General features: G+C 37.7%; 1 protein-coding gene across 2 annotated transcripts in view; it reads left to right on the top strand.

Annotated features, from left to right (window-relative positions):
* Positions 1-25,064, top strand: part of fndc4a (fibronectin type III domain containing 4a) — a 31,764-nt gene that overhangs the window by 5,406 nt on the left and 1,294 nt on the right. For both annotated transcript variants that reach the window (XM_079887856.1, XM_079887855.1), the window contains exons 2-5: positions 9,312-9,427; positions 13,832-14,036; positions 20,237-20,326; positions 22,292-22,425. In XM_079887856.1, the coding sequence (XP_079743982.1) occupies positions 9,344-9,427; positions 13,832-14,036; positions 20,237-20,326; positions 22,292-22,425 (513 nt within the window). In that variant the 5' untranslated portion in view covers positions 9,312-9,343. The remainder of the gene's footprint in view (positions 1-9,311; positions 9,428-13,831; positions 14,037-20,236; positions 20,327-22,291; positions 22,426-25,064) is intronic.

Genomic DNA, 25,064 nt, shown 5'->3' with positions numbered 1-25,064 from the left:
TACAGCAAATTCACTTTCGGTTAAAGTCACGTTAGATCAAGACTAAATTTGATGCTGGTGAAATAGAAAAATGTACACTATAGGATAAAATGCATGTGAAATGCAGACCTGAACCGCAATGACCGCCATTAGGACAAATTGAAACAGCAACTGTGAGCCAGACAGAACGGACCTGATGCTATTTTGTCTGGATGGAAAACCTTTCCATCAGATGTTCAACAAGCATAGATATGGGTGTGGTGTTTGTGTTCTAATACTTCTGGCCATGTCGTGTAATTCCAGAGTATTTGTGCTGAAATTGGCTGCCTGTAAAAAATTGTCCGACATCCAACACCTCATCTGGTCCGTGTTGAGGTGGCAAGAGAATTGCATCGGCAGGCCAGACCTGGTGGACTGTGGTCACCAATTACATTGACCTTAAACTGCCACACTGTCCAATTCCATCTCTTGCGGACCCAGGGAGGCGAAGTGTTCACGGATCACTGCTAGAGCCTGCAAACCAATCAAATGAGTTTTCTTAGCTAGGGTCGTCATTGTCAGATGGAAATGAGGTGGTACTAGTGGACAGGTGATATGGTGGAGCAGGGAGGCATGACTGTGATCTCATTAATATTCGTAGGTATTTGTCCATAAAGTGTAAGTCTTGTACAGTTTGATATTTTTGGGTAGACACAGAACATGCAATATTAAAGGAGAACTCCGGTCAATTTTAACATTGAGCTCATTTTTTTGTACATTTGGAGTGCTGTCAATACAGAGAACAACGACAAAAATCGGTGTTGCCTACACCGAGTTATTCTATTTTTAAAATTTGCACCCTGTTGACTTCAATGGGGCAAGTACTAAACCTGCTTTTAGCCTCTTAACATCCTTGATGTGTCATTACAAGTGCACAGAAAATGTGAGTGATTCCTTCTGAGTGAACACGAGTGAGTCTGACTGCAGTAGATGTGAAAGAAATGTATAAAAATGATGTTATTTAAGCCAGCGCAAATACCTTTGTTTACATCCTGTTTTTCGGTTGAAGTCCAAAGTAGTCGATTGCAGAGTTCACACGCATAATACCTATTATCACGCGCGTGAACTCGGCAATCGACTACTTTGGACTTCAACCGAAAAACAGGATGTAAACAAAGGTATTTGCGCTGGCTTAAATAACATCATTTTTATACATTTCTTTCACATCTACTGCAGTCAGACTCACTCGTGTTCACTCAGAAGGAATCACTCACATTTTCTGTGCACTTGTAATGACACATCAAGGATGTTAAGAGGCTAAAAGCAGGTTTAGTACTTGCCCCATTGAAGTCAACAGGGTGCAAATTTTAAAAATAGAATAACTCGGTGTAGGCAACACCGATTTTTGTCGTTGTTCTCTGTATTGACAGCACTCCAAATGTACAAAAAAATGAGCTCAATGTTAAAATTGACCGGAGTTCTCCTTTAACATATGAACTATGTACATGTTTAAAAAACACTTGATTCATATGTCAATGTATAATTATGAAAATAATCAATCGGTTTATTATATTTATAATAAATGAGATGATTTATTTTAATTGTTGTTTTTTTGGTAGCTCACAGACACAAATCTACAGGAAACATGTTAATGCTACACTGTGAAACCACTTATATTTTAACAATAAGAGGCATGTGCTGTTTTCTAGTTTTGAACAAAGACAAGCAAAAATGTGTTTTACAAAGGCTTTCAACATTTCCACACAATGACATAAGTATGAACTATTTTGACTATCTTTGAAAAGTGCTTTGCCTTGAAATAAGGACATTAAAATGAAATTAAAAAGAAACTAAATGTAGGACACAATTTTTTAGATCTAATAAAAAAACAACATATTATACTACAAGGCCAAAATATAATTTTAATTTAATTAATAATCATTGACTGTCAGAAGATATGCAAAATTGTACCCTTGACGTACAAATTTGTGTCTCATTTCCCCCGATGGTTTGTGGTTTAGTGGTGGGGATTTTTCAGCGATTCTTTTTGAAGGTTTCATGATTACGCCAGCATGGCAACAAGTGACCATCTTTAGAAGTACAACGCTGAAACACCACTACTGCATGTTGCTCTGAGATGCGCCCGTCTGGGTTTGTTTGGAAGTATTTTCATTAATGAAGCAAATCAGACATATCAATATACTATCAAAAATGTAAGTTACTCAATATAATTTTTGTTACGACTCCTTATGAGTGAGCCATTGAATCATTCATTTAACCGAATCTTTCAAACCCACTGAGTCATTCATTCAGGAATTAAACGCCTTTATTGTGTGTTAAGAGACGTGGCAGCTCAGCTGACTTTGCGGAACAAAAAAAAAAAAAACTGACTGTCACGGATCGGTCTTCAACATGCAAGGCACTGGAGACTCGATGGAACAATCTTTATTTACTATACAGGAGAATAAAGAAGGATGGTATACGTTAACATTGACGAGACCGAATGTTGAACAAAAATAACTCATTAAGTACAGAGGGAGGGTAGTCAACTGAAGTAAAACAGGTGCGTGAAACCAATTAACAACCAAGGAATTTAACTAGAGAACACAGGCAGGCAAAACTGCCAAAAACTGAAACCGAAACCAAAACTTGTGTTTAAAATAGTGTTTATCCACCTTATTTTGCAACAACAGAGTACGATATTTTCTGTGAATGTGCGAGACCTCCAATTCATTAGCTGCTGTCCACCTAATTTTTAACGCAAGAGCGCGCGGCTACTTGGAACTTGAATGTACGAGGCTCCTGGTGTCATTTGTAGCGGTAAAAAAACAGCTTGTTATGCTGCTTGAAATTGCAAACTGATAATTATTACCAAATTATTTATTGTATTGTCGTAATTATTAGCAAACTGGTTTGTAGCGCAAATAGTTTTACCGTTTCGTGCACTGTGAATTGGAAGTCTTGCAAATTCACAGAAAATAGCTTACTTATGCTTTGCAAAATAAGGTGGAGCTAAATAAGAATAACAGTGCAGTAAATGGTAAAACTGTTTGCGCTACAAACCAATGTGTTTATCATTACCATAATACATTCAATAATAACAAAGTTTGCCATATGCAACATAACAGACTGTTTTTGTAGCCTACAGCTAAAATAACCAGAAGTGGATGACACTGGAACCCTCTGACTTCAAAAATGAGGTGGATATACCTGTATGTATAAACCCCTATAGTTACAATCATGTTGCTCTTGCAAAATATCCTATGCCTGAGTTCTCCATCTTGTCCTTGGAAAACCCAATGACTGTTGAAGTGTGGGGTGTTCTGGTGTTACAGTGACATCTCGCTCTGCTGGGAAAGTGCAGTGCTCCCCTGAGGCTGAGACGCGCTCCCTCTACGGCTTTGTGTTGATAGAACACCCTACAGCTCCATCTGTGAGTGCGTTGTCTACCCTGAAAGGATCAGACAGCACAACATTTGACAAAATCTATCATGAAGAACTAATCCCTTTCCAGAATTCATTGCATGCCTGGAGGTCATTAGAGCATGAGGTAACATGTTGGACAGAGGCGTGTGAGAGAGATGCCGCATTTATATGGTAAAGACAAATGACTTTGTGTTGTGTTCTCTTTATTGCATTCACCTAACAGACCTCTGATGCCGCAAGAGGATTCTTTTAAATCCTTAATTTAGATAAGAAAGCTGAAGGAATCAATTTACACATTTAAACAGTTGGGAGGACTTAACATTCAATGAAAAAAGGAGGAAAAAGCAATCCAGGTTTTTTTGCAGCATAAATGTGTATTTTTAGCTAGCTGGATCAAAGCCACGCAAAATTCTGCCTTGATGCTATTTAAATGCTGCTGACTCTGTGAACACATGTTTAATCTGCTTTAATATACTTGTGGATTGTAGTTGAACTTGCATCTGGATTTGTGGAAGGTTTCTTTGAAGGTGATTTTGGAATTGCCCATGTCTACTCTCTGTCATGAAGACCAGCTGAAATGCTGCTACAGTATGTGCCTGTTTCATGTGGATTACTCTGACAGGATGTCTGTATCTCATGTGGCCTCTTGCTTTTTAACTGTATGCTCAGTGTATTACCCAAGGTGACCCGCTCTCCCCTTTTTCTGTTATGTAAAATATTTGAGTGCATCTGACTTGTGCTTGAGAGTGAGACTTATTTCACATAAAATGTTTTTTTGGTTTTATGTGGGTTTAGGCTTTATTAGCTCTATACACATATAAATCACTTCTTGTTAAGTACTAATGAAAGTAAGCAAAGCTTGCATCAGTATTCATCAACTTTTGCAGTGCAACGTCTGACATACTGTATGTTTTAGGAAGGACAACAGTAGTTACCAAAGACTGATACCTTCCATATGTTTGCTGCAACATATGACTTTAAAGCACTTAAAAATTATGATTTTGTTGTTATATTCTCACTCTTTGCTTTCCAGTATTATTTTTTTAAATGCAAAATGAGATATACTACAACATTTTTGAGCTTCCGTTTTCCTTACAACAAAAGTGAGAGCTGATTTATTAAAGATTTAAGACATATAATATAATATAATATAATATAATATAATATAATATAATATAATATAATATAATATAATATAATATAATATAATATAATATAATATAATGTTTTTGTAGCTTAGCAGAATAAATCAATGAACAAAACCTTAGAGATGTGTAATGCATTGGAAAAATAATTTTAGACTGGAATGAGTTGGGATGGGTAAATAATGACTTTTTTATTTTATTTTACTTTATTTTATTTTATTTTACTTTTTTATTTTATTTTTTTATTTTATTTTATTTTATTTTATTTTATTTTATTTTATTTTATTTTATTTTATTTTATTTTATTTTATTTTATTTTATTTTATTTTATTTTATTTTATTTTATTTTATTTTATTTTATTTTATTTTATTTTATTTTATTTTATTTTATTTTATTCAGTGAGATAATACATTGCAAATGCTGACCAGACCACCAAAACTCAAAAAGTCTTCCTTTATCTAAACAATTACTTTCCTCATCACTAAAGAGCTTATGCCTGGCCATGTATCACAATTTGAAGCTACTCTCAACCTCTATTACTTGAAGGACAATGAGCTCTTGCGGGGGAAGAGTGAGGTAAATGGCACTAAAATGACAAAAACCTGATTAATTATTTAATAAGAACCACCTTTTCCCAGTCAGTGAAAAACGTTCATTATATTAAGTTAATATATATATATATATATATATATATATATATATATATAACTATAGGCAATTCATTATGCCATTAGTACATTCTGTACATTCATTTGGCATCAAACTGCACTGTTACTAGAATGGATTCTTAGTCAGTGCGACATTTTGTTGAATGTTCAGAAATTTGCTGCTTTCTGTGACAAATCACCAGTCGTAATCATGAGATGTAATTTAACAGACTCTGAGGTGCAAATACAATAGTTGATGTGGCAGAAATGACCCCTGCAGATGTTCTCTCATTATATATGTTTATGAAAATCTTTCATTTTTCACTTCATTGAGCAATCTGCTGGACAGGTGGAATGAAACTGGACCTGCTTTTAGTTCCTGTAACAACACACTATAACAGTGATTTCATCATGGACAAAAACAATATTTTTTAGCCCTTCTATTATCTGACAAATGTGTCTGTAAATTGTTTGGATGCAGAAAATATCTTGAAACGATAGTTAGTTCTGGCTCTCGGATCTGATTAGTTGAGCAGCATTCCAAAAGTACCGGGCGATTTTTCAGCGATTCATTACGGGGACATCTTTATGAGTGAGTGATTAATAAATTTTTTTTTACAAAAATGGTTAGAAAGCAGGTTTTTATTCAGGAACTTTGAGTGAGTGACTAAATTATTCAATCAACCGATTCATTCAACACAGCTGATTCATTCAGGTACAAAAGACCGCTCCTCAGGTGCAAGACAGCTATAGGATTGTTTGAAATTATTTTCATTCATGAAGCAAAACAAAGTAGCTGGCAATATTGTCTAAAATGAGACTCAGCATTGACTTGTTAATTCTCGCAATTGTGCTGTTTTGTTATGTGCCAACAGCCGAAAGTATACTTCCCTTGTCCACATTCCAGTCTGACTCGCGGCCTCTTTGCATATGTATAAATATCTTATATGACATATACATCCTCCGCCAGTGTAGATGTAGAGCTTCATAATAGGAATTACACAAAAACAATGATGTAGCTGCAAACCTGGAGACTTATTAAAATGGAAGATTTGATGCATGTGACCTATAGACGCTTTGATGTGCAAGTCAGCCTTCACCGAGGTGGCCCTCTCCTTCCTCTAAATTATTATCCATGGCGCAGAGCTGGAGTCAGACCTCTCTACATCCAATTTACACAGCTATTGCTGAGGGCAAGGAAGACCAGCATAATCAGCCCTGACCCCCATTGTGTATGATGATCATAGCTGCATGGAAAGGAGTGCTGCCATACTAGTGACCTCCTAGGGCGTCAACACAGGACATTGATTATCAGTCTGATACTGAGAGTGATCATTCAGCTTTGTGATGCATTATGGGTTTTGTTGCCGATGGTTAGCTCTGGAGAAAAGCAGATTAATGACGAATGCAGATCCAAGCTCCTCTGCTTACCTTATATTGTATCCTAGATGCTTGCTTTTTTTGTTGGCACTTTCCACAAATACATTACACTTTGTTGTTCAATGGTCCATTTAAAGCATTAAAGGTACAAATACCAATGTTTTGTTTTGTGTCATATTTTTCAAATAAATGTATAAAATTTTAATTTATATTTATACTATTTGATTATTGATCAGAAGAAATATGAGTGTTTGGATGATTTTTAGGCATTATTTTGTACTCTACTACTCTTTTAAAGTGCCTGTTAATTTTGTGGACCTCTGGAAAAGATGCATCATACAGATCTGGAACAGAATCGTTGTGCAACGAGCCACAACTTATTTCAAAACAGCTGTTATGTAACATAGCTAAGAGTCTGTATATGTTATTGTTGATGTTATTGCATTGGTTTGGGTGGAGGAACAAAAAAACACCCCTTCCCCTTTTTGCAATCGCCCACACAAACACATAAAGTCCATTAGAGCACTGCTCAGAGGAGATGCTAGAAAATGCTCTCGCGGTTCAGTCTAGTTCACTGCCTTTCTATTTTCACCACAGCGACAGAGGCATGTGCTTGACTATTGAATCTGTCATTGTTCTCCTTGTTTTTTTTTTAGACTAGTTAGCTTGTCTATTGCTTCCTAAATCATGATCGAGCACCCTAGAGCTGAGCTGAATTAAAAAAAAAGGTCCCACATAAAAGTCCCATATAGAATAAAATGTGCTGGATTCAATCAATTTCAGAAAGCAATTTCAATAAAACATATTGTCTTGAAGAGAACACTTTCCATTTCTTTGAGTTTTTATGAAACCTGGCTGATCCCTGGTGTTTTTGACACTGTCAATCTGATTTCGATACAGTCACTTTGTCGCCTCATTTAATCACAAATGAAGTGGTTAATTGGTAATATAGCAAACAGCATAATGGACCCAAACAACTTTTAAATATCCCAATTTAAACATGTTGCTCAGGAGGGTTGTACTGACAATAAGAAAAAAGGAATGTACTGTAGCTTTGCATAAAACATCTGTAAGTACCAGGTTTGCTTTTAGAGAGAGCTGTAGACCCTCAGAGAGCAAGCTGGTAAGAAGAGATAGAGCCATAGAGAGAATGTTTTTCTTCCCAAATCTGATTGGTCAGATTGGAAAGCTTTCTTGGCAAGCGACTCAGACAGTCTATAAAAGGACAGCAAATAAAAATAGTGCACAGCAACATATTTCAGACCTGTAGATTATTGTTGTGTTTTCATGGGAAGGTATAATAGCTGGTCCATGACTTTTGTTTGACAGTAGGTTATTGCTTTAGAGGTTTTCTTGAAAATATTGCTTCGCTCTACTTGTCTCTGCACTAAGATTAGAGTGGAAATGTTATAACAGTATATCAGTTTAAGTATGGCAGCTGTAAGACTGGAGAAACAGGAAGAACTGGAAGAGATGGCTACTCTCTGAGAAAACAAAGGAAATTAACATTTGAACTCTCTTGCTATATTACCATCCCCATTCGAGTCACGATCACACTTGAGTTGATCACCTCCTAATTTACACATCATTCCCTTCACCCAACCCTACCTGAATTCACCCAATCTATATGGTTTAATTATGAACAATTATCATACAGTATTATACATGTTTGGTATCATTTGAAATGTCTCAGTGCGACTGGTACAAAGGTCTCATTCCCACAGAAGTAAACCAAAAAGGTAATAAGGTGTGGAGAGTTTAGAGATATCTTGTTAACTGCTGTGGGTGTGCCCCCATGTAAATCAGCTCCTGTCCCCAGTAAGTCTGGGATGGTGATTAATGCAAATTTTTGATTTTATTCTAACTGACATTATTTTCAGTAAAGAGTTAAAAAGAATAGTCAAACATTTGTTCACATTTAATGATGCACAGATATCATTAAAACCTTTTCATTTATGGAGTCAGATGAAATAACGAGGTAATACATATGAAAAAATGTATTTAATTTAATCAAATTACTTTGCCACGAGGAAAGACAGTAACGCGCAGAGACCTCCACTCGCTGACCGGATGCCTCCATTGGGCCGATTGAGTTGGGCTTACACAGCCAATGATTTCTATTATTATCACTCTACAGTTTATAACATAGGCTGCGTCCGAAATCTTAGGCAGCTGACTTGTTGCAACGCTGCCCTATCAGGCAATGACTTTGCAGGCAGCGTTTGGGGATGAAGAAACCTCACAAAACTGATTTTGGACTTCTGTGGCAACATAATGGTTTAATGATCTAAGACAAAATTGAGAGAGCTTTGGTGATAACTAATCGAATATATTTTTACTACAATTCTAATTTCTTGCTAGAAATTACATCAAAAGTGGAAAAAGTTGGTCAAAAAAACATTACACACAAACTGACCACCAACCGCAACTTTCAGATGCCATTTATTTTTTTAGCTTATCTGTCACAGAATGGAACGCACAGGATTGTGGGATATCAAAGGGAGTGAAGGATACATCTATGCTGTCTTCAAAAATCAATCAGATGAAGTATCTCAGGAGTCAGGAGGTGAAGCTAACATTGCAATCAAACAATCAATTGATGTCTTCTTACCTTGGAATGCATCCTCCAAAAGCAACATTTTTAAGCTTTCTGACGCAACCATAGTATAAGTGGGCAATAAAGCCGAACAGGTTATATAAATTATCAGGGCTCAAAGATTCAAAGTTATTTTAATATCTATCCTGTGTTTCTAGACCGTCCACCTGCTCCGGTTAATGTGTCGGCCATGCACCTGAGAGCTGATTCAGCAACCGTGTCCTGGGAGGTGCCTGAGGGTGACATCATCATTGGCTTTTCTATCTCCCAACAGGTAAATCACTTTTCAACAAAATATTACATAAAATATACCCTATCAAATATAATCTTTTAAATATGTAGAGATTGGCAGTTTGTGCTCTTTTTGTAAACAAGCAGTAGAGGCATTTGCACATTTGTTTTTGATTGCGCAATATCCGAACAATTTGGTCCGTCCTTGGCTCTTATATATTTGATAACTCTATGACCCTTCTGGTTGATGTTATGGCTAAAAGTAAAGCAGTTTTCATAGAAAGATTTCTAATATCTGCTTGATACATCGGCTCATAGGGTGCTGAACACAGACTGTACAACACCACTCACAAATCCCACTGGGTATACACTACTCATGCTGGTGGCTTAAGCCACATAGCTCCTTCAAGAAAAGCCACCACTAGCCTATTTGCACCGATTGATACCGGCCCCATAGGATCCCATTGGGCTGACAAAAACACCTTAAGAGTGGCTGGAGAATGTCTAGCGTCCAATAAGTACTACAGAAAGTCCAACACTTAATTCTGAAATTATGCTGATATGGCAATCGATTGGGCTGAGAGTCCGATCTGCACACCATGCATCAAACTGTTTCCATTAATTGGCATAAGTGTGACGTGGTGAAGGGGCCCTAGCACTCATGACTGTGTTCCTTACTCCTGTTGAACATTTAGAGAGCGTCCTCTCAACCCCAGAGGCCAGACACACAGTTTCAACCTGTCCGGAGAAGGATGCGAATGCCCTGTCCATCTGTGAAAGCAGATCATTCCAAGCTGGCAGTGGCTGAGGTGGACCAGTTTTGAGAGTTAATTGCAGGCTGAACCAAGGCATGGATGGCCAACCGGGGGCCACTAGAATAAGTGCTTCTCCTGTACAAGGCTCAGGATGGACTAGAAGAGCGGAATGGGGGGAAAGGCATAGAGAAGGAGGTCTGGCCATTCGTGGGCCAGGACATCCTGCCCTAGCAATCATTGTTCCTCTTGTGCCGAGAACCACATCAGGCAATGTGTCGTTGCCTTGTTGGAAAAGAGGTTCATGGCTGCTGTTCCGTAAATCTTCCAGAAAGACCGGACAACCTCCTTCTGCAGACATTATTCCCCTGGTTTCAGCTCCAAACAGGTAAGTAACACAATGTTGCAGCAACTAGGAATGTGTGCTTCTCTGACTGTCAGGAAGTGTTTGTTTGCTCACAATAGAAGCACTCTCCTCAACTGGAAACAGTGTAGGGACCTTGTGCCTCCCTGGTGGTTGATTAAAAATACCACTGTGGTATTGTCCATTGGAATGGACGAAGATGCAAAAGGCCCTGCTGGATAACCGATGAGGTCGCTGTGAGAAGGCCTGCCAGTTGTAGGAAGCTGAAAAAGGGAAGCTTAAAATGAACCTGGAACCTTGCTAAGGTCCTCCGCAATACCTGGTTTCTGCCATCTTTGAGGGGGACTCTCATTGACCTGGTGTCCAAGTGCATGCCCAGAAAACACACTGACTGGTGTCAGGTTAGGGTGCTTTTCTGAAGGTTTACCCTCAAGTCCAAGGTAACGACATGAACTGATATGTCCTGCACTGAAACATAAATTAAAGGAACCTTCTGTGGTGTGGGGCAATGCGTATATGAAAATATGCATCCCTCAAGTCCCCAAAGGTGAACCACATTCCAAGTTCGATCGCATGTCTGACATCTACAGTCCATAACATGAGGAAAGGAAGATGCTTGAGGCTCTTGTTTAAGCATCTGAGGTCCAGGATGTGCCTGAAGCTCCCATCTTTCTTCTGGTCTAAAAAATATTTTGAGTGGAATCCCCTGGGGTGGATGGGGTGGGGGGCTACTGGCTCTATCGCACTCTTCTCCAACAGGTTTTGGACCTCCATCGATAGGGCAAGGGACTGACGAGGATCCTGGATCACTGTAGGACAGATATGGGTGTTGCTAGGGGTCTGCGACAGAACTGTAGACAATAGCCTTTCTCAAGTGTGTCGAGAAGCCGCTTGTTGTCTGTAATACCTCTCCAATGATGTAACTGAGAGGTTGAAAAGTGTCCCGCCACAGACCCTAAAACACTAGCAACAGTATGGAGAGTTTGTAGGCATAGGGCGAGTTGGTGGCCTAATCCGAGAGTGGGATACCTCTCCTCTTGATGACAAGCCAAGTTGAGTATCTTGCTGCAGCAGCCTGTAAGATTGCCCCCGTCTACACTGTTGTGAAGTTGAATGACGTAAAGGCATCCAGGGCAGCGGAGTTCATGTTTCAGGGCTTCATCTGGATATACCACTAGGGAAGAAATACATGGCACTACAGGAGGCATACTACAGAGTCCTCCTGGGCTTCGGTAATTGCTGTCAGTGTGCACGCTACTCAATTCGGCCTGGATGAGGGATCCGAGGGAAATACAGAGAAGACCACTTCGGTAAAGTCAGGACAGCTAGGTATCTGCAAGTCCTCCGACCATGCAACCGGATGATGCAAGAGGTTTGAAAGCCCCAAACGGGAGGAGGTAGGTCCAAAGTCAACCTAGCAAGGAGCATCTTGATTGTGTCCTGCAGCGAGAGCACTACTGAAGGTCTAGCACATTGAAAGCCTGAGCCCTCATCACTATGAAAGCATTCAGACTGAGAATTATCCATACTTTTGGACTAAAAGCCTGTAAATATAACAAAACACAGAAAGGTGTCAGCAGTTAACAGGTTAATGTAACATTTCCCATTTCAGGACTAGCAATATAATTACAACTTACTCTCTGTATAGTGACGAAATGCGAGGTGGGTGAACAGGTTGCTGGTATTGCCCCCTTTTCCGCTCACTGTTCATCGGCAAGTCCTGCAGACTGGGCTGATTAAGGAGTAATTTTCTCTAAATCCCAAAACCTCCCATAATGGCAAGCTTATTTTTTTTAAGTGTGGGTAGAGTCTCTCCTCTGTCTTATTGGACGACCCGATTTTGCAAAGCAGTAGTATCTGCGCGTGCTGCGTCATCTGCTTTATGACAGATGGTAGCGTTAAGTTGCAATACCTCCACCAACTGTACATTGGGATGTCAACCAGGTACTGGTGCTTGATTATTTACGTGTCATAATATCATATGTGATCGTGTGCTATTAATTTAAAATATTATGGTTATCGCTAATACCGGTATATTTTCACACCCTTAATTAACACAATATCAATATTTCATGTTTTGAATGTCATTTATTGTCAACACCGTTAATACGTACATCGCAATACACCTATTTCACATTCAAACAATTACAATTATATCTGTCAGTCATGTTATACAATCGGTTGTCTGCACATCTGTAATGGCTTTGCAGGCGACACTCACAGATGAATGCATTATTAATTTAGTCAAGGACTTTCATCAGACCCCCCCCCCACACACACACACACACACATACACACACACACACACACACCTAGAGGCTGCTTCAGAGCTCAAGGGCAGAGGAAAGTGCTTTGACTCTATTCACAGACTTTCAAAAGCAACCGAGGCAGAGCTAAATGCAATGTTAAGTTAGAGAGCAGAATTATAGCTGAAATGAAAGGCTGTCGTGTTTGGCTCTCAGGGCTTAAAGAAGATCCTTTAGTGCCCTAATGTGTGATTTATATATATTAGGTGACCTCTAGAAAGCCCTTACTGTTACTTTATTGCTGACCTCTAGACAGCATGATCTGTTTGAAATGTCAGCGAAAACCAGCCTAAAGCTCTGTAGGTGATGTTTCAGATCATGTAAATTCAACAGGAACCTTGAAAAGTTTTTGCTGTTTGAAAGAACATCTAAATCTAGGTAGTTTAGACTAGAGATGGACCTGGACTACAAAACAGCTAATCACAACCCACAGAATATAAATCCCCAATATACATACCATTTAGGAACAGTCTGCATTTACTCCTACAGTAAATTGTAACATATTTAGAGATTAGTTATAGCATGAGCAGAATCATCATGCATCATTCAATTTATTGTTAAAGGATGTAATTGGAAACATTTGTGAATGTCACAAATCGTGAAAGGGTAATGTTTTGCAAAATGATGTGTGTCTGTATTTTTATTCGGAATTGTCATAATACCAATGAACTATGAATTCGAAATAATGTTATGAATAATGAAATTGTCTAAAATATGCATTTAGTTAATGGATTTAGAAAAAACAATAACTAATAAATAATAAATGAAAACACCAGTAATAACATTTCTCTACGGTCCTTCTGCCCCAATTCTAAGGAGTGTGTGTTACTCTCACATTTACTTTTCACTTCAAAATAAAAACCTTTTATAGTTTTATCCTACCTTACCCTATAAATGCAAATTTAATTTGAGGTCTGCTTTATTATATAACATATGCAGTACATAAATATATATAAATATACATCACTGAACCATAACATAATTACAGCTTCTTCTGATCTAATCAAGTGGTTTGACTCTTTCAGAGAATGGATGGCAAAATGCAGAGGTTTATCAGAGAGGTGAACACCACCAGCAGATCCTGTGTGCTGTGGGACCTGGAGGAGGAGATGGATTACATCATCCAGGTTCAGTCCATCGGCCTGTACGGAGAGAGTCAGGCCAGCAAACGTTACCACTTCAGAACCCTGAAGAAAACTGACCGTTTCCCCTCAAACAGTTCAAACCAAGGTAACAGCCCACCCTCACTCCTACACCACATTAGTATATCATTCTTTACACTTGATTTAATGCAGTCCATCGTAGCTTGACATTTTGTGTGAAACGTGAAATGTAAACAGGGCAGTAACCGTTTACATTTTCAGTGGATTCTGCCATTGTGTTTAACAGTTCTCTTTCCTACAACCCAATTAATTATTGATGAACACTTCACGCATGGATGCAGGTAGACCTGGTTACTGCCTCTCATTTTCAGCACCAATTTCTAATCAGCTCGCTGCCTCTCAGGGGGATATGCTGTATATTTGGTGCTGTGCGGCACGAGCGGTGATCCTTAATAGCAGGCCATTGAGTGGATTATTAACACCCATTTCAATGTTGTGTTGAGACGAGATGTTTTTGAGAGATTTTTTCTTCTGTATGAAATCTAGCACTGAAAAAAGCACTGAAAACCAGATAAATCAAGCTGCCTTCAACATGATAGTAGCTATTTTTGCCAGCCATGTTGAGAACAACAAAACATCCAGATAGCTTGTGCACACCAACGCAAATGGAGCGCTCGAAATTAATCATCCGAGCATTCAAAGATGCACGTAGTTCAGAAAACATGCTCAGTATGTCATTAACGCTCTCGTGCCTTAAACTGAAAAAGCATGTTCAAAGCATAATATATATCTGAAGACTTTTTAGACTTCCCGTTTGACTCTTGCAGATACAGGAAGGTGTGTAATTAAGTAATTTTATTGAAAACATTTGATTACATAGAGCTTCAGTTAAATTGAACTACATTTAGAATTATTTTTAAAGCTTCCTTAATGATTGCATTGGTAAAAATTTAGTTTCTTTCATGGAGTTGCTTTTGTAGGAGTTTGGATTTTGCGTCATCTTGGCTGACAGCAGTGTACAGTAAAAAGCCAGTCTAAAATTCATCAAACTGAAGAGGGAATGCCTGTCATTAAAATTGCCTGAACAGAAGAAGACTGGACTTCTACTTCAATTAGGCATAACGTATAGATGTTTTTCAACATCTTCTTTTTACTTTTTCTTATTTTTATAGTGGCTGAAATTCAAGGACCTTTAAAAATATATCGCATTCTCTTTAATTGTCTGGCCCGTCTTTAAATTTTATACCGCAGTACACTTGAAAAAAAACAACATTTTGATGCATCATACAAAACTGTTTAATAAATGTTTACAATGCTTTTCCTGCAGTCATGATATAATTTTATCCATCGACAGACATGAAAGCATTTGTGGAAGTTGTGTATCCAGATGTCATGCAGGTAATTAAGTAAGAGATAATGCAGTTTGACATTCATTTGCACAAAATACATTTATATTGATATGTTTGTTTTGTGATAATGACTGGCTTGCTGTAAGTTATTCAGCTTGTTATACTTGCGATGTGGACATTATTTTGAGTTGAAACTGTTTATTTTATTACTTTATTATTTATTATTATACTTATTTTTCTTTATTTAAATACATTTAAATTATATTTTTTATTTGAATTTTTTTTTTATCATCCATCTATTTTTTTTTTCTAAAATGCTTGTCACTGTACTTTTTATTCAAGTCCACTATGCTGTGATCTTCCTTTATTTTTAATTGATAGATCCTTCTTATCATATTTTTTCTCTCTCTTTTTCACAGTGTTCAGTATTGAGGGTAATAGTTTAAGAATCGGTCATAGAAAAAGTCATATTGATCTGATTATGATTTCTTACAATTTCAAAATCTTATAAAAAATAAACGATCTGACACAAATGGCTCTATTTCTTTAGAATGACTTTAAAATTTCCTCCCAGAGAAAGAATTTAACAAGCATCATTCAAATACAGACATTTACATGTTATAAACCGAGCACTCAGTTCATGACCCAGTGATTTATTGCATGTTCAGAGGAATTTTAAATTGGCACAGTCTTTCTCGATGCATTCATGCATCTCTCTCTGTTCCTATAATAATGAATCTCATCATGATGCAACACCAGTTAAATACATTTTCCAACCCTCCCTCCTCCATCATGCAGTGCATGGATTTGAAATGAGAAGCAATAGACTTAGCAGGGAGTATTTGCCATCTGCTTACAAACAGGAAACACAATCCAATGCAGAGTGCTGCTTTTCAAAGTCAACTTGCCATAATTGCCTAAGGAATCTGACAAATATCTAAATAAATCCGAAAAGGAAAGAAGTAGTCTCCATAGAGATGGAAAGAGAGAAAGGAAAAGTGAGCCAAGTCATTGAGTAATGTATCTTGTTTTGTGACTTCAGACAGTTTCACCTGCATCTCTTAGGTATTTTTGGCCAATGCTTCTCGTGTGCTGTCAGACTTTGCTGAAGATGATTCCCATTGGACTCAATTACTGTGATACTTCAAAGAACTGGTTCTGTAGAAGCTGTGTCAATATCAAAGACCTGGGCCCTGCAGTTCTAACAAACAAACCTGTGCATCCTGATGAGGAAAGACCCATCACAATTACAACTAGAAAGACAATAAACATGTTCTAGCGAGCACAATGCTTTGATCAATACAGATCAGGCACTTAAAGGGATAGTTCACCCAAAAATCTAAATTCTGTCATTTACTCAACCTCAAGTTGTTTTAAACCTGTACTGTATGACTTTCTTTCTTCTGCAGAACACAAAAGAAGATATTTTGAAGAATGCTGGTAACCAAACCCTTTTGACTTACCATTGACTTTTATTGTATGGACAAAAAAATCCTGAGACATTTCTCAAATTATTTTCTTTTATGTTCCACAGAAGAAAGTAAGTCAGGGATGGAACGAAATGAGTGTGAGGAAATGGTGAGTAAATATATAAAGGGGTGAGTAAATATCCCTTTAAAGGGATAGGTCACCCAAAAATACAAATTCTGTCATTATTTTTGCAAAAGAAGATATTTTGAAAAATGTCTCTGTACATTTTATCCATAAAATAGAAGTCAATTGGGTCCAACGTGTTGTTTTGGACCCCATTGTCACAGTATGGAAAAAATCTTCTTTTGTGTTCCACAGAAGAAACAAAGTCATATAGGGTTGCGTTTACATCTGACACAGATCTGAATTTTTGCCACACGTTTAAACACAAAAATCCGTATCTGTGCGGAGCTTCTTCCATTGTGGTTTTTAATCAGATACATATCCAATATCTGGACATCTGACCTATGCCTAAACACGTGTATCCGGTTCCCCTTGGAATTCCAAGCCACCACAAGGCGAGGGCGACACGTTTGCCAACAAAGATATTTTTATGGTCTTTTTTGACCATAGAGATTAAGCATTTTGGGCAGTAATTTTTGCAGTCATGTCCGAAGTGAATGTAAACAGGTGGGACTAAAAATCAGATATGGTCTAAAGATCAGATTTGTGCATTAAGACTTGTAGTGTGTAAACAGCCTATAGGGTTTGGAAAACACTAGAGTCAGTAAATTATGACATAATTTAAAGTGTTTTTGTGTTCTTCATCATGAGAATGTCACAGTGATACATACATGTGCAACAGCATCTTTGAACTGATCCCAGCTAGTGGAACTAATGAGCAGATGTCTTGCTTTGGTTCCTTGGACCAAAGAAGAAGCGAGGAAGCTTTATGTTGTCTGCCGTTATAGCAGCTCCCTTTAAAGTTCTCTTAAGGGCCCTCCTGTAGAGCTTTTGGAACGTAACCAGTTAGATAAACAGCACTGCGTCCCACATAAGGCTCTTATCTCTGTTGAGAGAAGTGGCAAGGTTATGTTGAGACTGCTTAATGTGTGGAGCACAGTATTCATTTTCCACACATGAGTGAAAAACCTCTACACTTATCATTATAAATATTCATGGGAATGATGAGAGGAACGTTTCGCTGTCTTCTAACCTGATTCTTTAGTGGCGGAGAATGTGAAGGGGAGCGGGCGCTCATCTCTGTACCCGTTACTTTTTCATTTTATGACAGCAGGTGTCTCAGTGTCTCAGCCGCTTTTATCCAAAAAGGATCGGCAATTGGGAAGAGTGGTGCTCTGGACCAACTCCACACAGGTTAAAAGATACTTGGGGGAGGAAATGGGCCTGAATTCAATCCCTTTAACACTTGATTAATAATGAAGACAGATGGCTGGTTAGATCAGGCTGAGGTTGGACGGTGGTGGTGATTGGGATGCTGGGATACATACTTGGGGCTAAACAAAAGTAAAATTAATCACATAAGCAGCTGGCTGCATTCTGCATTGAATTTTGTATGGTTGTGTGTGTGTGTGTGTTATAATTCTGTTATAAACACATACAGTATAACATTTTTAAAAGTGTCTCATTTAAATGATTAAATTTTTGTGCTTAAAGGGATAGTTAACCCAAAAATGAAAATTCTGTTAATTACTCTCATGTCATTCCAAACCCGTAAGATTTTCGTTCATCTTTGGAACACAAATGAAGAGTTGACAGCACTAAAATGAATTTATTTACACTACCATTCAAAAGTTTGGGGTCAGTAAGAATTTCTTTAAGAATTTCTTTCACAAATGAAAGAAATTTATAATGTTAGAAAAAATATTTGTATTTCAAATACAGTTGTGGTCAGAATTAATGGCACCCCTGTTAAATATGATCAAAAATGGCTGTAAAAAATAAACCTGCATTGTTTATCTTTTTGATCTTTCATTCAAAAAAATTGCAAAAATCTAACGTTTCATTGAAGTAAAAGATTTGAAAGTGGGGGGTTAATCACATTATGAAAAAAATGCTTTTCTCCAAAACACGTTGGCCATAATTATTGGCTCCCTGTTATTAAATACTTTTTGCAACCTCTTTTTGCCAAGATAACAGCTCTGAGTTTTCTCCTATAATGCATGATGAGTTTGGAGAATAACTGACAAGAGATCAGAGTGAGAGACCATTCCTCCATACAGAATCTCTCCAGTTCCTTCAGATTCACAAGTTCATGTTGGCGCTTCTTCTCTTCAGTTCACCCCACTCATTTTCTATAGGGTTCAGTTTAGGGGACTGGGACGGTCACGGTTTCCCATTTTTGTGTTGATTTTGTTGTTTGTTTTGGACCGTTGTCCTGATGGAAGATCCAATCACGGGCCTTTATAAGATTTCTAGCAACGGTATTTGCTAGAATCCATAATACCATGTATCTGAACAAGATGTCCAGGACCTCCAGCAAAAAAATAGGCCCACAACAGATCCATAAGATCCAGCAGTAGGCTATATTTAACCATAGGCATGGGGTAGTTTTTATCCCTGTTTGCACCAAACACATCTGGTGGGTTTGCTGCCAAAAAGCTCTTTTTTTAGTTTTATCTGACCAAAGAAATCTCTTTTGATGTTCCAGTCATGTCTGACAACTGAATTTGCTGGAGTTTGTTTTTGGATGAGCGAGGAGGATTTTTCTTGAAATCCTCCCAAACAGCATGTGGTGTTTGATTTATTTTTTAAGGCTTTCTGACCCCCAAGACTCAAGTAATCTCTGCAGTTCTCCATCTGTGATCCTTGAAGAGTCTTTGGCCACTCAAACTCTCCTCCTCACCGTCCATTAAGACAATATAGACACGCATCCTCTTCCTGGCAGATTCGTAACATCTTTAGTTGATTGGCACGTCTTAATTATTGCCCTAATGGTCAAAATGAGGATTTTCAATTTTTTAGCTATTGTCTTACAGCCACTTTCTATTTGGTGATGCTCAACAATCTTTTGCTGCACATCAGAACTATTCTTTGGTTTTACTCATGATTAAGGGAATTTGGCCTTTGTGTTTCCTCATATTTAAACTCCTGTGAAACAAGTCATAGCTAGACAATTTAATATTCCTAGTCAACCTGGTGTGCTAAAAAAGGTTAAATATTAATGAGAATATACTTCAGAGATATTTTAAAAAATTCTAGGGGTGCCAATAATTGTGGCCAATGTGTTTTGGAGAAAAACATTTATTTCATAATGTGATTTGAAATACCCCCCCCCCCCCCCCCCCATGTAAATGCTGTTTTTTTAATGTTCTATTCATCAATAAATCCTGAGAAAACTGTATCAAGCCTTCTATGAAAATACCCCAAACTTTTAAACCATAGTGCATATAATTTTTTTTAAATCAATTTTTTTGATTCATGACCACAAGAATAAAAACTGTCCACTTTTAATTTCAGAGTTGGATCAGCAATGACTGTATCAGCTATAAATGAGCATTCAGTTCTCAGTACAATCACTCACAGATGATCCTCTGTCTTCTAACAGATGACCCAACAGTCCAAGGCCTGGATAAAGCTCGACAGCTGCAGACAGGGGAGATGATCATCATTGTGGTGGTGCTTCTAATGTGGGCAGGTGAGACACTGATGTCAGCTCAAAAGAAATATGCAGAGTCTGTTCATTCTTTCATGACCGTTTATATCTACTGAGAAAAACTATGCTTGCAAACATCACCTCATAAATTATTAAACTTCGAGAGAGATGAGTCTGAGAAAGAGAGTGCGGATCATAAGTTTTACTTTGATTTGCTAATGGTTATTCATTTTTCACCTGAACAATTTTAACATCACTTGAATTAAATTGTACTTGAAATTCCACTATGCATGCCAGCCCTAAAAAGCCTTGCGAAACCATAATATGCATTAAACTGATAAAATATGAAATGTGCTGCTTGAATTTTAAGAAGGGCACAGGAAATGGAAGCACTTCTCTCCTTACGTAAGGCACTAAGCCAGTCTGCCTCGATGTGTCACAAAATAATTCATGCGCTCAATTGCAACTGCCACTCTAGGAAACAAGGAATGTCTTCGCACCGCTGGGCTTTGACTACTGAAAGGAATTCTGTCAACCCCTCTCAATCCAGAGGATGGTACAACATGAAGATCAGGGGTAGCCCCTACACCCTGATTTAAAAGAGACTCCATCAACCTTTACACTTTTTTCAAGGATTTACACTTAAAAATGCTATAAGTTATTTAATTTAATCTATATAAAACAGAACCTATTTAAAAATTGCCCCTCAGCTTTTGACGTCTTTAATTAATGAACTTTTTTTGTTGTTGTTGTTAAAGTCCACTTACAATATTTAGATTTTCATCAACAAATTTTCATGGAACCCTTTATCTGACCCTTAGTATTACATTTTTTTTTTTTAAGATCAGACCGAAATGGTCAATGATGTTTTAAAATATTTTCTGTCATCAGAGCCTCAGAATTAAACTTTTCCTTTCCTTTTCCTTATTTTGCTCAATAGCTTGGTCTGGTGTTCAGGACTAATAATGTCTGTCCCCCTTTCTCCTTATTTCCTCACTGTATCTGAGTGGACCAAGTTCAAGTTCATCTAACATGTGACATTGAAAATCATTCAAAAGTTTGGTGTCAGTAAGATTTTTTTAAATGTTTTTAAAAGAGGTATTTTATGTTCATCAATGCTGCATTTATTTTAATCACAAATCCAATAAAATCTGTAATATTGTGAAATAATATTAAAATTTAAATGATTTTTTTTTTTTATATTTTAAAATATAATTTATTCCTGATGACAAATACATAAATAATAAATAAATTCATTTCAGCAGTCATTACTCCAGTCTTCAGTGTCACATGATCCTTGGTAATATAATGCTGATTTTCTGCTCAAGAAACATTTTTTTTTATCATGTAATAATTTATCAATGTTGAAAACAGTTGTGATGCTTAATATTTTTGTTGAAGCTGTGATGCAACTTTTTATGATTCTTTGAATAAAGTTTAAAAGAGCAGAATTTATTTGAAATGTAAATCTTACATTAGATGTAAATGTAGTAATGTAAATGTTACATTAATATAAATGTCTTTACTGATTAATTGAATGCAACCTTGCTGAATAAAAGTATTAATTTCTTTAAATATATATATATATATATTACTGACCCTATAAACACTCATCTATGTTTACATTCAGCACTTTTTTCCACTGAGGAGGACGTTTTGAATAATTAAAGTTATTGTATGTTTTCATTTTCAAGCTATTTAATCTCAAAAGGTCAAGGAAAAGTTAAATGACACTACACTGTATTTTAATGATAATTTTTCATTGAAAGCTTTAATGATACTGTAAGATTCAAAGTTGGGTTATATACATGCTGAAAGTGCTGAGCTACTTAAGAAAATGGGCCGAGACAGAGGTGAAATGGAGGTAACATGGTTACAATTTTGTGATTCTTCAATATTTGTGTCTTAGGGTTGGATGCTTCAGTGACCTATCAATCTGTCCTGTCTCTCCAGAGCTTTGCAGAGTTACATTAGTGTGACGCCTCTGTGTCTTTTTTGTTTCTGCAGCCGTAATTGCCTTGTTTTGCCGGCAGTATGACATAATAAAGGACAACGATTCCAGCAACAGCAAAGAGAAGGCAAAACCATCCTCAGAGAGAAGCACACCAGAGCACCACAGCGGAGGTCTGCTGCGGAGCAAGGTGGGAATCTTTCTCAACTCAACGTCTTGTCTAAACCACACATCCCTTTTAAAGAAAGAGGAAAATCCTGTTTGTCACTTACTTACTGTATGTCATTCTACTCACCTGTTCATAATCGCATCGTATCTATAGGGCGCAGCCGATTGGTTCCTGCTGTATCAGTAGCCAATGAGCTCGCTGCTCAACCTTCAACTACTTGGGTAGCATTTGCCTTAGCAGTGCAGCGCACTTCAGAAACCCTCCACCTTCCCCAGCTCCGCCTGTATAGATCTGCTATGGGTAATTCATGTATGCTTGTACAGCAGCAGCATGTCTTGCTCACAGCAGCGTGTCGTGTACTGTATGTATTGGCAGTAGCAAGTCCCGTACTCGCTCTTCAGCAGCAATAACCAACAGCAGCAGCGTAGCAGATCTATTACGCCAAGACCAAACATACAACATTGTCATATCTATTACCATGTCAAACACTCCGAGAGTTGTCATGACATAAAAATATTTCTCTTCATTGTGAAGGAAATCGCCCTTGAATAAATGTAATATTAGCCTTTAAACGAATGTGCTGTAACAGATTTTCAGATATCTCCAGTTTTAAACTGTTAATTGCAATGCAAAACAGCTATGCATTTGTGCTTTCCCCCACAATTCCCCCTGTTTTCAAAACAGATTGAGTTGAAATTACATTTCCCGATACATTTCATTAGCTCTTAATGAAAAGAGTAGCATAAGCATTCAAGCCAAGAGGACAAGGAAAAACAACCTGATCACTTTAACACCTGCGGAAAGACTAAGACAGAAAGCAGGAAAGCATTAGATTGCTATCCATCTCACTTTTCACAAAGATTGTCTGCCCAGGAACTGCCAATTGATAAAACCTCTGATTGATCAAACCTTTTTGTTATTTGTCGGATGAAACCTGCCAGCAATGAAGGATTAGATCGAACACTATGGCCTGCATTCCCTGACTCATGTGAAAGGCTTCAGGGTAGCTCTGTATAAGTTTTGTGAGATCAACTAAGCCTATGGAGCTTTACTTTATATTTGCATAGGCAACGCTAGAATTCACTGTTTGGCTTTGATCAGTAATGCTGAGTGGGTTGCTAGAGAAAGTGTGTCAGTGTCCCAGAATCATTATTTTTGTTTATGAATAAAAAAAGAATAGTCAGGCTGGGTTTCGATACAGATTTTCAGATTCTCTTGAAATTATTTCATTCTGATTCATTTAGGGATATCTCAGTCATATTGTAAAATCATTTTGAACTAGTACGTAGTTAAAAGAACCAGCTCATAAGAATCAGACTACACTTTGCACTATGTTTTTGACTAGTCATTAGTTCATTAATCGGACTACACTTGTTGAGTTTAGTGTTTGCATGCAGCCTTCAAGGACAATCCAACTTGAAGGCCTTTTATAGTCATTTTGCAGAACAAAGTATTTTTATTGAATTCAAAACAGACTGTGATTAAATACAAACTCACAACTCAAGGTAAAATATGATTTCTTTTACCGTAGTACTGAATATTCAACAGTGTGAAAAGCAGTGCAGGAAACATTGATACAGAAAACCTTCTAATTTGGGATATAATAAAAAACAATAATTTTAAGGGCCCTTTTTTAACAATCTAAGCGTATGGTCTAAAGCGCACGGTGCAAGTGCACTTAGGGCGTGTCCAAATACGACGGGAAAAATGGTCGGGTGTGTTTTGGGCGTAACGTGCAGTAAACCAATCAGAGTCTCATCTCCCATTCCCTTTAAATGCCAGTTGCGCTCGCGCCATGGCGGATTTACTATTTACGTGGTGGAATTTGCAAGCGGAAAAACTTGACGCTTCTACAGAGTGGAAACTGAAGCGCGTGAGCAGACCATCTGCGGGACAAAGTGTACACGTGTTGTGGACCTGCCTATAGGCGCATATTAGTAACGTGCTCTGTAAATAACAAAAAAATATTGCGCCATTGACTTTAGACCAGGTTTCAGTTGGTCAATGACGCAGTCTATTTCAGTTGCCTCAAAATAGCAATGTGCCAAAAATGCACCTGAACACACCTCGTTTTCAGACCAGCACGCCCATGGGCGCACAAATGGGCAAAATGCATTTGCTATTTAAACAACGCGGCGCAGGGCGTGAAAATGATAACTGCGTCGGGCTGAAACTAGCAATAAACACTTGCGTCGCGCCCGGCGCTGCTGGCTGTATGATAGGGTCCTAAAAGTTAACTACAGAGCCCAGATTATGTATACATTTTCGTGCAGCCTGACCAATTGTGGGATTTTTAAGAATCGATATCAGAATGGTTTAAGTTAACCCTTAAATGCATGAATGTTTCCCCAATCATTATTACATATCCGGGTCTTTAGCGACACAGATATCTAACACGGATGGATCTCTACCTGTCGCGATAACATAAAACTCTCCTGATATTAGAGTGACAATTACAGAAGAATGAAATAAAGCATATTTTGTTACCTTTTGGAGCTTGGAAGGGTTCAGTTTGAGCAGATGTTATGCATGCAACTTAATTTTAGAATCAGAGACATTTTTTGGCATAATAATAAGTGCTACTGGCCTACTTCTATAATAAACCATCTCAGGAAAACCACCATGTGCCTTTGAGCCTTCATGTTCCTGCTTTTCACTTG

The sequence above is a fragment of the Squalius cephalus genome (assembly GCF_949319135.1).
Source record: "Squalius cephalus genome assembly, chromosome: 12".
NCBI classification, from domain to species: Eukaryota; Metazoa; Chordata; class Actinopteri; order Cypriniformes; family Leuciscidae; genus Squalius; species Squalius cephalus.
Note: the sequence above shows the minus strand (reverse complement) of the source record. Positions and strands in the feature narration are given on the sequence as shown.